The 13,685-nt window shown below is 43.0% G+C and overlaps 1 protein-coding gene across 1 annotated transcript; it reads right to left on the minus strand.

The window, feature by feature from the left end:
- Positions 1-46: 46 nt before the first annotated feature.
- mcoln2 (mucolipin TRP cation channel 2) lies at positions 47-8,744 on the minus strand. Its single transcript, XM_023818982.1, has 14 exons — positions 8,357-8,744; positions 7,362-7,521; positions 6,870-7,043; positions 6,264-6,405; positions 5,829-5,913; positions 5,648-5,744; positions 4,964-5,063; positions 4,323-4,435; positions 4,087-4,236; positions 3,670-3,771; positions 3,459-3,581; positions 1,405-1,611; positions 1,134-1,255; positions 47-796 (listed from the first exon to the last, which is right to left on the minus strand). Exons 1-14 carry the CDS (start codon positions 8,398-8,400, stop codon positions 760-762), a joined length of 1,656 nt encoding a protein of 551 aa, XP_023674750.1. The 5' UTR covers positions 8,401-8,744; the 3' UTR covers positions 47-759.
- Positions 8,745-13,685: the final 4,941 nt, after the last annotated feature.

A 13,685-nucleotide genomic window follows, 5' to 3' on the forward strand; every position in this document is an offset into this window, starting at 1 on the left:
CTGGGATTGTGAACTGCTGCCCTGAAATAAGACAAGCAAAGAGACGTTAAAAGACACAACAGCTTTTATGCAGACACAGGCAAAGCAAGACTCGGTGCACACGTACAGCTTGGTGTAAACACTTAAGTATATTCAGTCTCCATTGAGATCAAGCAAGACGTGAACAGAAATTATTGCACTTTTCAGCAAAGGTGCACCTATGCAGGTAGCACGCCAATACAAATATACAGATTGCAAATATGTATAAAACAACTGACTAACGGGCAAGAGAAACCATCAGCAAATCAGAGCATCGCACCAGGACCTTGGGGTCAACATCTTTCTGCCTACAGAGGGCAAAAATTGCCTTTGCATTATGACTGATTGACCCTATAAATCACCAGGCACAGTAATCCCTTTTGCAGTGAATAAATGTGTATTCTGAGCTTGAAAGGCTACCGTTGACCAGAGGTGGATAGTTCATGTCAAGAAAGTAAAAATCCAGACCAAGATTTTGGTTTCAACCAACTCATTGAGGATTATGACTTTGTTTAAACAAAATCTTGGTCTGGATTTTTACTTTCTGGATCTGAACTATCCAGTTCTGCTGTTGACCAGCAATATGTAGCATTCAACATTCAGGTGTCTTAGGTCGTCTCTGGGTTCTCAGGTGGCCGTGTTCTTCAGCATAGCCCAGCCCAACCCCCAGTGATATCTGTGTTTTTGGTCTCAAACTCAGAGAGGTCCACCCTCATTTCCTGCCATCCAGAACAGCCATTTTCAGCAGATAAGCAAGATACCATCATCTTTCGGGAGCCTGTGTGAACAGATCATAATGACATTAACATTAATTACAGTAGGAATCTACAAAACAAACTCATATCTAGAACCAAGTAAAACCACTGACAAACAGCTCGCCAATTACAAGTGTCTAGCTTTTTGCACAAAAGTCTTTCATAACTTCTGTTAAACCTCTGTCAGCTTCAACCTGCATGCAAGTATGAAAGTACATAAAAAAGGAGGTTTCTGCAGGCACACGTGATTTTGTCGTCTGTAATTCGATCCCCTTAGGTGGGAACGAGGCTTTTCATCGAAGGGTGTGTGCACATTCCTCATGTCGCAAATGTCTTCCCCGAAGCATGGCGCGATACTACCTTTTGCAGCAGCAAAGCCCCCAGTAGTTGATTTCTCTTGGTCCCTCAGAGCAAGGAAAATCCCTCTGGTCGCTCAGGAACTTCTGAAGGTCAGTCATAGGAAAACCATTCTTCTGGTAATTCTACAAACACAATAAGTATATGCAAGAAAGATGTAGGTATAATGTGATCTCCCTGAATGGTTCAGGATTCCTAAGTGGGAAATGGGATCACTGGCACAAATCGAGTGCGTGCCTTTGTGTCCACGGCACGAAGACGACCAAAGGAGCACCTTTATGGTTTCGTAGGAGTCGGTGATGAGAGCAATGAAGAGGCTGAGCACCATGTAGATGAAGAGCGAGATGAAGGAGTAGAGGTATACCCTACTGAAGAGCCAGACCAGGATGCTCTTCTCCTGGAACTGAGCGAACGTGGGGAACATGTCGTCCCCGTTCACCAGGGAGAACAGGCACTCGGCGACTCGGCTCAAGCCCTCAAACTGAAAACGAGAGAGCAGAGGATCGGAAGGGTGCAATGCTGCTACGTGGGGGGCGGCGATGTGGGACACGTGGCAGGTGAAGGCTACGTGGTTGATGTTCAGTCAGACCCTAGCATGTTTAGTACAGTGAAGTTACACTCAATGATTAACCAGCATCAGTGAGGAGGTGAGTTTCGTGATTTAAATGCATCTTATTTTAGTCAGACATCAGAAGTCTTTTCCCCCCCACATCTTGAGATTTTTTGAGAGCATTTATTACCTATTTGATAAATCCATGTGATGTTCCCTAGTAAAGCATCTATCATTGCTTAATGGTAATATCTCAGGGTCCGAGCTGTATGTGACTTTATATCAGACACTATTCTACAGTTTTACGGATTCCCTGCAACAGGCTGCCATCCCATCCAGGGTGTTCCCTGCTTTACCGAAGCTGCAGGCTCACTGCAACCCTGTACTGGGTAAGTGGCTGCAGGATATGTGGATGGATTGTACACTTTCACTTCCTTATTTACAACTCCACAGCACCAACAGACCAAAGTCTGAAAACTATATGCACAGACTTTGTGGGAACCTCACAAGGAAGGCAGTGCTGGCCATAACGACTGACCTCTTCAGTCACGTGGCCTGATCAGCTAATTAGGCTCACAGTCCTTGTAATGAATGAGGTTTGTTTCATTTCAGATTAGGAGGGAATTTCCAACATGGCAGAGACAAAAAAACATAAACAGTAAAAATGTTTGGAACTAGGCTAATTTATTTATTTATTTATTTTTAAGTTGCACGCAGAATGATTGTGTCTCAACCATTTAGAGTGTTATGGCCCCAAAAAAAAAAGATTTTTTAGAGATATACCACCTGGATAACATTTAATGACCCATTTAGTGGGAGACTAAAAGCAGCAGTTACCTATAACCCATATTACCAGGACACGCCATAGCCATATCTGCCGGAGCATTGCACTTCATATTGCACTCATCTAACTTTTAGCACTGCCTATAGTCTCCCTTACTTTGACTAATTGCATTTATTTCCACCACCTTCTCCTGGGTGGTGCTACCTGGAGCCTTCAATCTATCAAGATGTCCAGCACACCCTGCAACATGTGACGTCGCCACTGCCAATGACGACCGTGCATCCAGCTCGCCGTTCTGCCAGTGTCATCTTCCTTGTACGACCCGCTCCCTGCCTTCTGGCTGCCTGGCGATTGGAGGAAGTGTTGGCACCGGCTTGTCATCTCCCCCCTACTCTGCGTTTGTGTTTCAGACTACACTGTATTTGACTCTCCCTGCCGGCCCCTGGAGGATGGGCTCCCCCTTTGAGTCTGGTCCCTCCCAAGGTTTCTTCCTTCTAGGGAGTTTTTCCTTGCCACTGTCGCCTATGGCTTACTCACTGGGGGCTTTGGGTGGGGATGCTGTAAAGCGCTTTGGGACAATGTAATGTTGTGATAATGCGCTATACAAAAATAAATTTGTTGTTTGTTGTTGTTGTTGTTAAGAGTCACATTAGTTTGTGCATGAACAACATCACATCTGGTCATAAGTCCACGAGGAGTTCACGAGGAGTTGTACCCTGGACGGGAATTTTGAGCTTGAATTGCCCCCGTGTCACTGGAAAAGTAAACCTGTCCTATTGAAAACCGATCTTTAGCAGATGCTTTTGTCCAAACTGACATTTCGGTACAGATGAGGATCAGAGAGCAGGATCAGGCCACGTCCCTGGAGCAACTGGGGTAAAAGGCCTTGTTCAATGTCCCAATGCAAACAACTCCGCCAGCCGAGGGACTTTAACAGGCCTAACGTGCAGAACCAGTGTCAACAACGCCGACAGCACAGACACTATACACATACCTTTTCATGGTAAGGTCCAAGGACAATCCAGCCGCAGAAGGTGTATCCGAGGTAGATCATGCCTGCACAGCAGCAGAAGCGCAGGACCTTGGGGAAGGCGGCCTTCATGGTGAGGATGAGCACCTACAACACGAACAGCGTCACGCTCTGCACATCCCAGAAGGCGTGGCTGAAATAAGCTCCGCCCAACAGCCCCCTCCCATTTCCTTACATTATATTTCTGGAAGTAGCCCAAGTATCTGATCACTCCCACCCACACCAGCAACGTGGACGTTCCAAGGAAGATACTGCAGACATCATAGCTTGTGAGATTCTGCAGGAAGAGGAAAAGGATGAAGATTAAAGCCCACTGACATGCGAGTTGACATCTTAAGTGATTTTTAAAAAGTCTGGGTTACATAGCTGTCGTGTCTAGGGGCCTGAAGTGATATGCATGTTAAATCATAGAAACTCAAAATAACAACTTTCATGCATGGTATATGGTGTCAAGTCATGGGTTAAGAGACAAAGGTCGACTAGACCATTAGAATACTCTTGGTATCAAAATGACTGGCTCATCCTGTCAAACCATAAACTTTCGCTTCTCTACACATATATATATAGAATGAGAACTGCATTTTGGAACTACCTTGGACTGTATTTCCATCTTCAAGATAGACCCCACTATGGCCAAAGAATCACTGATGATGACCATGACGTACCAGCCGTTCAAGAACTCGCGTTGGTCGTCCTCACACACCACGCGTTTAAAGTTCACGTGGAAAAACCTGGAAAACCTCTGGGCAAGGAGAAAGACAGCGTCAGGCAGCTGGGCAAAGGGGGGGGGGGGGCAAATTAATATGGAGAGAGAAGGGAAGGACTCACCTGCAGCAGCTTCACTGCCAGGAAGATAGAGCGAGTGCAGAGCACCGCAGATGACAGACAGACCATAATAATGATGCTATCAAACACCAGAAGATAATGCGGGTTCTTCTGGGCTGGAAACAGCAACATGTGACACGAGGAAAGGTAAACAGATAGCATGTGCCTTTGGGCCACTGCTCCATTCAGGAGTCTTCAGACCATCTGCAGAGCTGCAGCTCAGCCCAGACCAACAACACTAGGCTGTTTCAACTCTCACTGGGTTTATTTAAAATCGGCACTGACAGGGTCCTCAACATAGGTTTTTAGAGCTATTGGTTATGGAATTACACCATGTTATTTATTTTTTATTTTTTAAACGCAACATAATATAATTGGTACAAGGTGCAATTATGGACCTTTTCCAAGTTCTGCTTTTGGTTCATTTGAGCCTCGTGATTACTGCCCCTATACAGTCTGTCCTATAATACATGCATTCGAGGACCAACCTAATGAGATACTCAAGTAGACCTTCTGTAGTTTTTACAAAATGAATAACATGCATATGCATTCGAGTGAACACAAGGGTCCAGAAGGCATTTGAACTGCACAAAGTGGGTCTCAGACCAAGAGGGGAAAAAAATAAGATACTAAACATCATTTACCTGTTCCGGAAATCTTCCAGTTTTTGCATATGCTGCTGAGAGCATTGATATCAAAGTACACTTTGATTTGTCCACTGTGGCAGTGATTATCAAAAGCAATCTGCAAGTAAAACATCATGGCATCATTTACAAATACAGTAAAATCCATTTATAACGGATTTCAAGGGACCTGGCAAAACAGTCCATTATATCCAGAGTTGCTGTACGCCCAGAACACAACTACAGGACACCATTTACTCATGCCACACCTCAGCAGACACTTGTGGCACAGATTATATTGTACATGTAGTAATCCAACTTTACCTGACCAGATGCGTGACTATTAATAATCCCGACTACGTATCTGCGCTGGATATCACCGGCACGCCAGGCGCCTTGTAGGCCGAGCTGCATGTCCGTTATAGCCGGACAAAACTACAGCTAAAAGCGGCCCTGGGGACCAAATTGTTTGTCCGTAATAAGCGAAATTCCGTTATATGGGAGACCACTATATCCAATGCTTTTTCTGCATGTTCTTAAAGGCGCACGGCCGGGGCCAGAGGACCTCGTCCGTCATACACGCTATTCCGTTATAAGACAGTCCGCTATAACGGGATTTTACTGTATCTTAATGCAACAGACATTACACAAGGTACATCCATAACGAAAGTCAGCATAACCTCATTAGAAATCAAAAGCGATTACCGTGACGAGAAAATCATAACAGTCCGGTAGTTCGCGCACTTGGATCGTTTGGAGGTTGACTGCTTTCAGCCTGAACGTGATCTTAACGTTGACCAGCCTGCATTGAAGGGACGATATTAGACATTTTAAGTCAATGAAAAATTGACCTAGTTAAATGTATTCACATGAATTGTATTCGTACCTGTAAAAATCCAGCACAAAGAAAGACGCGTTGTCACGCTTCCATCTGTCATCATTCAGCGTGACTGGATTGAATTCCAAGCAAACTGTTGAGATATTAAAATGACATCGTGCTATTCAGCATTTGCGCAGGTACAAGGGAAAGCTTCTTTTTGAAAATCCCATCTTGCTCTCCTTTGAGACAAACATGTATACAGATCAGAATGAAGATTGGGGTCCAAGCAAAGGAATAGGCGTTTTATGTGGTGGAGGGTAAAGGGTCTGGCTCAAGGGCCAAACGGAGATGTGACTATTCTACCGAGGCTCGAACCAGTGACCATCTGACCACAAGCACTAACCCACTGAAACACACACCTGCCCTGAATGCATACACATGTAAAAGATGTTTATAAACAACTCAAACAAAAGTAATTATACTGAAGTAAGGAGCACCAACTTTTTTCAGTTTGGGCTTTGATGTTGTATAATTCTTCGCTGTCTTTCTCGTAGTGCTCTTTGCAGATCTTGATGGGCCACCACGTGTCATCTTTCTGAGCATAATTCACCGGTCCAACGGAGAGGTCCTTTAACTGGGCATACTGAAAGCATAAAATATCCGTGTGCGTGCTGTATGCAATGCGCACATTGCATTGGAGTCATTTTTTGCAGTTGTCTTTACTAATACTTTCCAGCAGGTGGCACTACAGGACAAGTTCACTTTGGGTACCGGGTAAAGCGAACTCCGCTACGCCAAGACTAGCTAAAAACATCTCCTTTCAAACTCACCTCCCATTAATAAATTACATGCTCAAGTTTAAATACATGAAACACCATTAAAAACACAACCTTCTAGGTCGTTGAGGGCTAGAGAATTGTTGCCACCGTCTAAAATACTGAAATTTAACAGTTAATTAAACAGTTAAAGGGGAAAGCCAAACAAAAACAGACGTTGCGTAACTGACTAAACTCCAGTGACACATACAGTCGATGTAGTTGTTCAGTGACCAGGCTTTTGCACTTCAGCTTCCTTCAAAACACACAATACAAGCAAAAAAACGCATACTTGCTCTATCACGTGGAACAGACTGTCGGAAACTGCCTGCTGCGTGTATAGGGCGATGCTGTAATCATCTTCATCAACACCGGTGTAGCCTTTCAGGAATAAACTCTTGAAAGCCACCGTGTTCTCCTCCTTATAGGAAACCACAAGTTGATTGTTCAAGCCGAAAAGGATAAGCTTTGAAACAAAAAAAAGCACAGTTACAACCCTTGACAATACTTCCACAAATCAAAGAGCAGGTTTAAAGTTCTGGCAAGAGAAGCGGACTTGCATCTTAATAAAGGTAATCAAATTGCTGTGGACTTTGTAACTGGATTTCCACAGTAATTTACCTGTCCCGACAGCGTGGTCTTTTTTTAACTAATGCTTAAAATGAAATGCATCAATAAAATTACACTTGCACTTTTTATCGGTTCCACAAGTGTGGATTCACGAGTCAGTTGTTAATGCAAGATCGCAGCCATCAGCGCCGTGTGAAATGCTTATTAGGCCTACCTGTGTGGTGATCATAATGATTTTCAGTATCTGAACTCCAAGCTTCCATGGGATCTGCCCACGTGCCCTGTACTTCTCACAGGGACTCATGAAGTAGTATTTTAGGTCATCCCTTAATGCCTTTTCCTCATCCTCTAACATATCAGAGCTTATTGTGGTACTGCAAAAAAATAAAAAATAAAAATAAAATAAATAAATCAATGTATACTGGTTTCCTCAGAGAAAGGAATGTCCTAATAATAATAATAATAATAATAATAATAATAATAATTTGTTTTAAAATAACCAAAGGGGGAAATGAAGAACCTTGTCGTTTTGGAAATGAATTGCAACCTAACAGGATCCGTTCGTATCCGTTTAAAGACACATCATACCGACAAGATTTTTAATGGACCGTTCAACAGCGGGAATCACTATAAATATGAAGTATTACTGGAAAACATTTAATAATCATTGGACGTTAAATGTTCTCCAACTTCGGGAGTTGGTGACTTAAGTGTAGCGTTCGGTTTTGAGGGCGTTTAACGCAAACGAAACAGGAAAGGACACCCATTCCGCTGTTCTTGAAAATTATTAACCTCAGGTGCGTTTTCAATTAGAAACCATGTTAAACAAACGAATGCATGGGCTTTCTATCTTAATATACTTTGAACTTGAACAGATAAAACTTTAAAAAAAAAAAACAACTTCATCGACCAAGCAAAAGCGGAACTATTGAACTGACCGTAACTGAGTTTTTTTTGAACGCCGTGGTTAAATATCATCGAGTGAGAATTAAAGCGCTTGCAGCCAGCTTACATTCCCCGGACGTCCAAAAGTTACTTTGCACACGCGTGAAGCGTAAAATCAGTTTGAGCCATTGGAATCGCGTTCAGGTCAACCTCGAAGCACGTACTCAGACTTTATTTTTTTTTTATTATAAAGCAGTACCAATTTAAACAGTTATCAGAACCTATTGTACTTCAATCAATACGCTCCCGAAAGGCAACCCTTACCGTATCGAATCACTTGCTTCACTGTATCTTACAAGAAACTCCATTTCGGTGTGGGAGTGCTCACATCACACCCCAGTAAGTGCAGCTGGCCGGACCCCGCAGCCAGCGATCAGCCCGCTGTATCTCGCTCCAAACCGTGTTAAAGTGCAACGTGTTCTGTCACGTGGTTGCAGCACCTACCCGGTGCCACTCACCCTTCGCCGGGCACTGTCCGTGGCCTGGAGGGGGCACGATTCTCTAAATATACCTTCAATCGCTTGTTCACGTTAAAACATCCTGGTTCTCAGCTGTCAGTGTGAATGTTGCCATGCAGAATAATGACTAGGGGGAAACATAAATGATCCCACAGGTTAATTTTTGTAGGACACTTCACGTCACGGCATTAGTCGTCTTCTCTAAACTTATTTTCATGAAAGGGTGTAAACTTAAACGTATTATCACTATGCGCCCTGCACACGCTCTTTTAGGGGGTGTCCCTCGTGCTTATCCACGATAACACCAGACAACGATTCATTTGGCGACTTGCAGCTGATAACACGCCACATCTAGTTTACCGCTTTTATTTGTCTTTCCCCACGCATAGGAATTTTTACAGGAAATGTTTATTTAATGCGTGAATACAAACATACTCTGCCGCATGGAAACGTAATAAAAAGTTAATGATCTTCCGTATTTCCTTCAACTCGAACAGTAAGGTTAAGGTTAAGATTTTATTGTCACCAACAACTCTGTACAAGCACACAATGAGATGAAAAAGCGTTCATCCCTGATCACAGTGCGCATATAACAGTAACGATACACAATAACTATACCACACAATAACATCTACCTATCTAAAGTGCAGACAGTGGGCATTAGACGTAAGACAATAAGAAGACACCAAAATATTTACAACACTGGCAACTGGAGATATAACTTGTAAATAATATTTCAATGCTTTGTATAATGGATATTTTCCAGTTCCTCAGCCTCACTCCAGGACAGGGATATCCCCTTATGGAGTCCTCACTGGACGTCCTATGCGATATGGGCCCCATTTTGATCTCTCAATTCCCTCTGCTCTAGAGGACATGGATGAGACCATGTTCAGATACTGTCAGAAACTAACCCATACGGCAGAAGACCTCTACCCAGGGGCAGACTTACCATAAGGCAAGGTGAGGCAGGGGCCCCTGGAAAGTAGGAGCCCCATGAAGAAAGATATATAAGAATATTACGTAATATGATCATTTAAATGAAGCAACGTGTGTGTTACTTGCATTTTTTGCAAGTTTTCAGGATATACAAAGTTGCCCCCGTCTCGGCTGTAACAGACTGGTCTGCTCGACCTCCTTTTGTCATGGTTAATCGTTTTAAGCCAAATCAGGAATCAGAAGTTGTTGCGTAGCATTTGAAGTCAAGTGTTTTATTGTAACTGCGGAGTTACAACCAAGGCTGGACACTCTGCAGAAGTGCGCCTAATACTGAATTACACTGATTTTTTACACACTTTTCATATCTCTTACCGGGATATTCGTCACAGAGGACGTCCCGAGAATCATCTCTCTTGACCACCTATCACTGTACCTCCTCTTCCAGGGCTCAGAGTCCTCGCCCCAAGGTTTTTTACCATTATTCCCTGTCTTTTGGGGGTCCAATTACTTCCCCAGCTCTATAAGTTTTGGCCTGCCAATCATTTCTTTGATTGAACCTTCTAGAAAACACGATCATAGCAAAACGACCTCCACAATGTTTTGTATACTCATGGCAGAGAGCCCAAGTACCGGCAAAGGACATTATAATGGAGCCTCAGGCAAGACACCCCAAACTGCTGTGAGAACTCAGGTGTTTTTTTACAGTAGCAGGCTGGCCACATGTTGCTTAGCTACAGAGCCAATTATATTCTTTGGCCTCCAACATAGCAATAAGCTGCAGAGCTGAATAAGGCACATATTCATACAACCAGGGCTAACACAAGATACTGATGCAGAAACTTTTAGTTTATGATTAATTGTCATACAAATATAGGCTAATTGCGACTAACGATTTGTCTTTTTCTGATCATTTTATCAGCCTAGAGTTATAGCCTAATCAGTTTAATATTACATATACCTGTACACCGCAGGCGCGTAGCCAGTAATGGGCCAGGGCGGCACTGGCCCGCCCACATTACTCCCTGGCCCACCCAGGCAAGTTTGATCAAAATACATTTTTAGTTTATTTTTATTATTCAAATGTATTAAAAAATATATAGACTATGTCTATGCTGGTGGTTTGTCCAGCCTTTATTGAGCACTGTTGAACATGATGGTTAGACGGTGTTTTGTTATTGCCTTTGCCGAATATTGCAAAATAAAGGTGTGTTTTTGCAGTTTGTTTGTCTAAAAATAATAATTATTTTTTCTACTCTCTAAGGTTTAATTATTATTTAAGTAATATTTTGTCTAGGAAAAAATATAGGCCCGCTCACTTTTTCAATGGCCCGCCCAAAATACAATTTCTGCCTACGCCACTGATACACCGGATGAAGAACTGAATATTGAATTTTCAAACATTTACATAAAAACTGCTTTTGCCTTTAAGCTTTGTAAACAAAAATTGTAGAGGCCTAATATGACATTAAGAAGTTGTCAAGGAGTTAAACGCCTCGAGATAAATAGTTGGTGTTGTCTTTTCCCGATCCATACCACCTGCCCGATTTTACCTTGTACATCTGCACTGCCCGATCTGTTCATCCTGATATTATACTGCAAATCATATTGTCTACATTTACAGCAAACTAATTAACTAATTAACTTATTGGGATTAAGGTAGTCTGGAGTAAATATAAGTGAACGAAGATAAAAACATTTCAAACTGGCGTAGCGTAAATCTGACACGTTATCCGGCTAAGTAAGAAATCTGGTTTTTGAAACATGATACAGACCCCTAGTTTTAAAGTTTCCATTGCCTTAAAAAAACAATCCATTTTTATTGTCATTTTAAATAAGTTTTCACTCCAGTTTTTGGGTCAACGCTATTACCTAAATATTCCATATCCGAAATTTTAGTTTATATCGAATATGAGGCTAACTTAACCGCGGTCAGTGACAAGTTATCTTCATCTTCTACCAAAGCAAATGGCCAATCGTAGTCAAAATTTTAAAAAACCAGTCAAAGGAGCGGAGATATTAGTCACTGTTCCCGCCTCCAAAGTGTCAAAATTCATCCTGTCAAGCGAGCGAGTGCTGTGCAGACGCGAGCGCGTAGATAGGGTCCAGCGAACGCGAGCGCGTAGAAAGGATGGGTTTTCAGCTCGCGAGCGCACGCGCGCGCGTGGTTCGACTTTTGGCACTAATGTAACGCCGATCGAGCGAGCGAGCAAGTACTGTGCAAACGCGAGCGCGTAGAGAGCATGGGTTTTCTGCTCGCGAGCGCATACGCGCGCGTGGTTTTTATGCGCGCGAGTTTTGGCACTGATTTAACGCCATACAAATTGCAGCATGTATCGCTTTACGTACGGCGAATGCCAAAACTTACAATGAAATGTATTGCTGCGCTTGCGCAGACGTGCGAGGTACAAATAGTGGGGATTGTACGCATCGGATCAGAAGCGCAACGAGATGAGTCATTAAACGAGCTCCAGTTAAACATTACACGATAGAAAGCTGTGAAAATAGAAATGACGGTCTCATCCAGCTATTTTTATACAGATGAATGGAGACGAGTTATAGACACCATGTGAACAGACATGGAGAGAATATGTACAAAAAAAATCTAGACCAACCAGAGGCAGAGGGAATGATTGAACTTGAAAATTTGACTGATCAATCCTCTGGGGCAATACCCCCCTCCCCCATCAGCAAATTCCCACCCCCACCCTTAAGTGTAGGTGTTACTGCTGGTATCCTGCACTCTGATTAGAACAATATTGATGTCCCATGGTTTTTAATTCCCTCTCATTTCTATTTTGGCTCTGAAAAGATCTCCAATAGCCCATTTAGGGGCCCCCTACCTATGTCAGCCTGGCCCCCCCAGAGAAATCAGTCCACTACTCTCTCTACCCCCAGGTAAAAGCAGTCCTTCCAGTCCAAAAGGACGGACCCCTGCATGGCTTGTAGCCTGGTGACTGGGTGGTGGTCAGAGACTTCTGAGGCACCAAGTGGATCCAGATCCTTCACGTCACCAGCACAGCGGTTAAAGTCCCAGAATGGCTCAGCCGCATCCATGCCAGTCACTGCCAGTAGGTTCTTGGGATCATGGACCAAAGGGACTGATGTGTATACCATTACCATGTACCTTTGTGGACAATTGCATGTTCTGGAAAAAGAATGTTAGCACAGCTAAATGCTAAGACTGTGTGGTGTAATTCTATGGTAGTAAGCTAATTAGGGCATCTGGGCCATAGATTGCTCTTAGTAGAGTAATTTTTTACTTGCACACACTAAAGAGTGCGGAAATGTATTCAGCTGCAAAGATGTAATCCTAATGAAGCACTAAAAGAAAATCCACCTTTGTTTTACTATCTGTTTGGTCCTTAATATAAGACACCAATACTAATTAGTTGCAAAGCTAAGCAGTTGCAAAAGCCCTACTACTGTCCAGTACTTATCAAAGGTGCTGGAACTGCCCTGAGAAATTGTTCATCTCTACTGACTGCCTCGACAAGCTGTCGTCTGCTCTGCTCAAGCAGTAAAGAGATTGCATGAAGCACTGAAATACTTTAGTTTCTTAGTCCAAGTTCAAAATGAAAAAAACCCCTTTATAGAAGAACCAAGTTACCAGCTGAAATTTATACAACTCAAAATGGACTGTTTAGTTTGCTTTATAAATTGAGAGTTGTGGGGGTTTTTTGTGCAAACCACCAGCAGAGTCTCTGGCACAGACGCCCTGGTGGGACACAGTGTACTCTGTATGGACAGCATCCCACTCGTCAATATAACTACACACAAACCTAGTACTAAATTTAAAATTGTCAACTTGATTCATTATTGCCTTACCATTAGTAGTGGTTAACATTATTGTGATGACTACCAACTGGCACACCAATACTGTAAATGAGGTTTACTGAACGGTCTTCACAAATGTCATTCTTTTATTTTTTATTGGCTACTCTCAGCGTGAGGCCAACATGATCTCGCACCACAGTTCATGATTGAAAGTGTGTTGAACATGCACGTATTGTTTTCAACTGCTCCCTTGGCTAAATGACAGCTGATGCACCAGCCCCATGCTCACCGAAGAAAGACTGCTGGAAGCTCCTGAATGAACATGTGACTACCTCCACAAACTACCGTCTGTTAGTGATGTTTCGTTTGCAAACAATCCGATTCTTTGTATCGACTCCTTGGTATGAACGAAGACAATCGAG

The sequence above is a fragment of the Paramormyrops kingsleyae genome, chromosome 21 (assembly GCF_048594095.1).
Source record: "Paramormyrops kingsleyae isolate MSU_618 chromosome 21, PKINGS_0.4, whole genome shotgun sequence".
Lineage (NCBI taxonomy): Eukaryota > Metazoa > Chordata > Actinopteri > Osteoglossiformes > Mormyridae > Paramormyrops > Paramormyrops kingsleyae.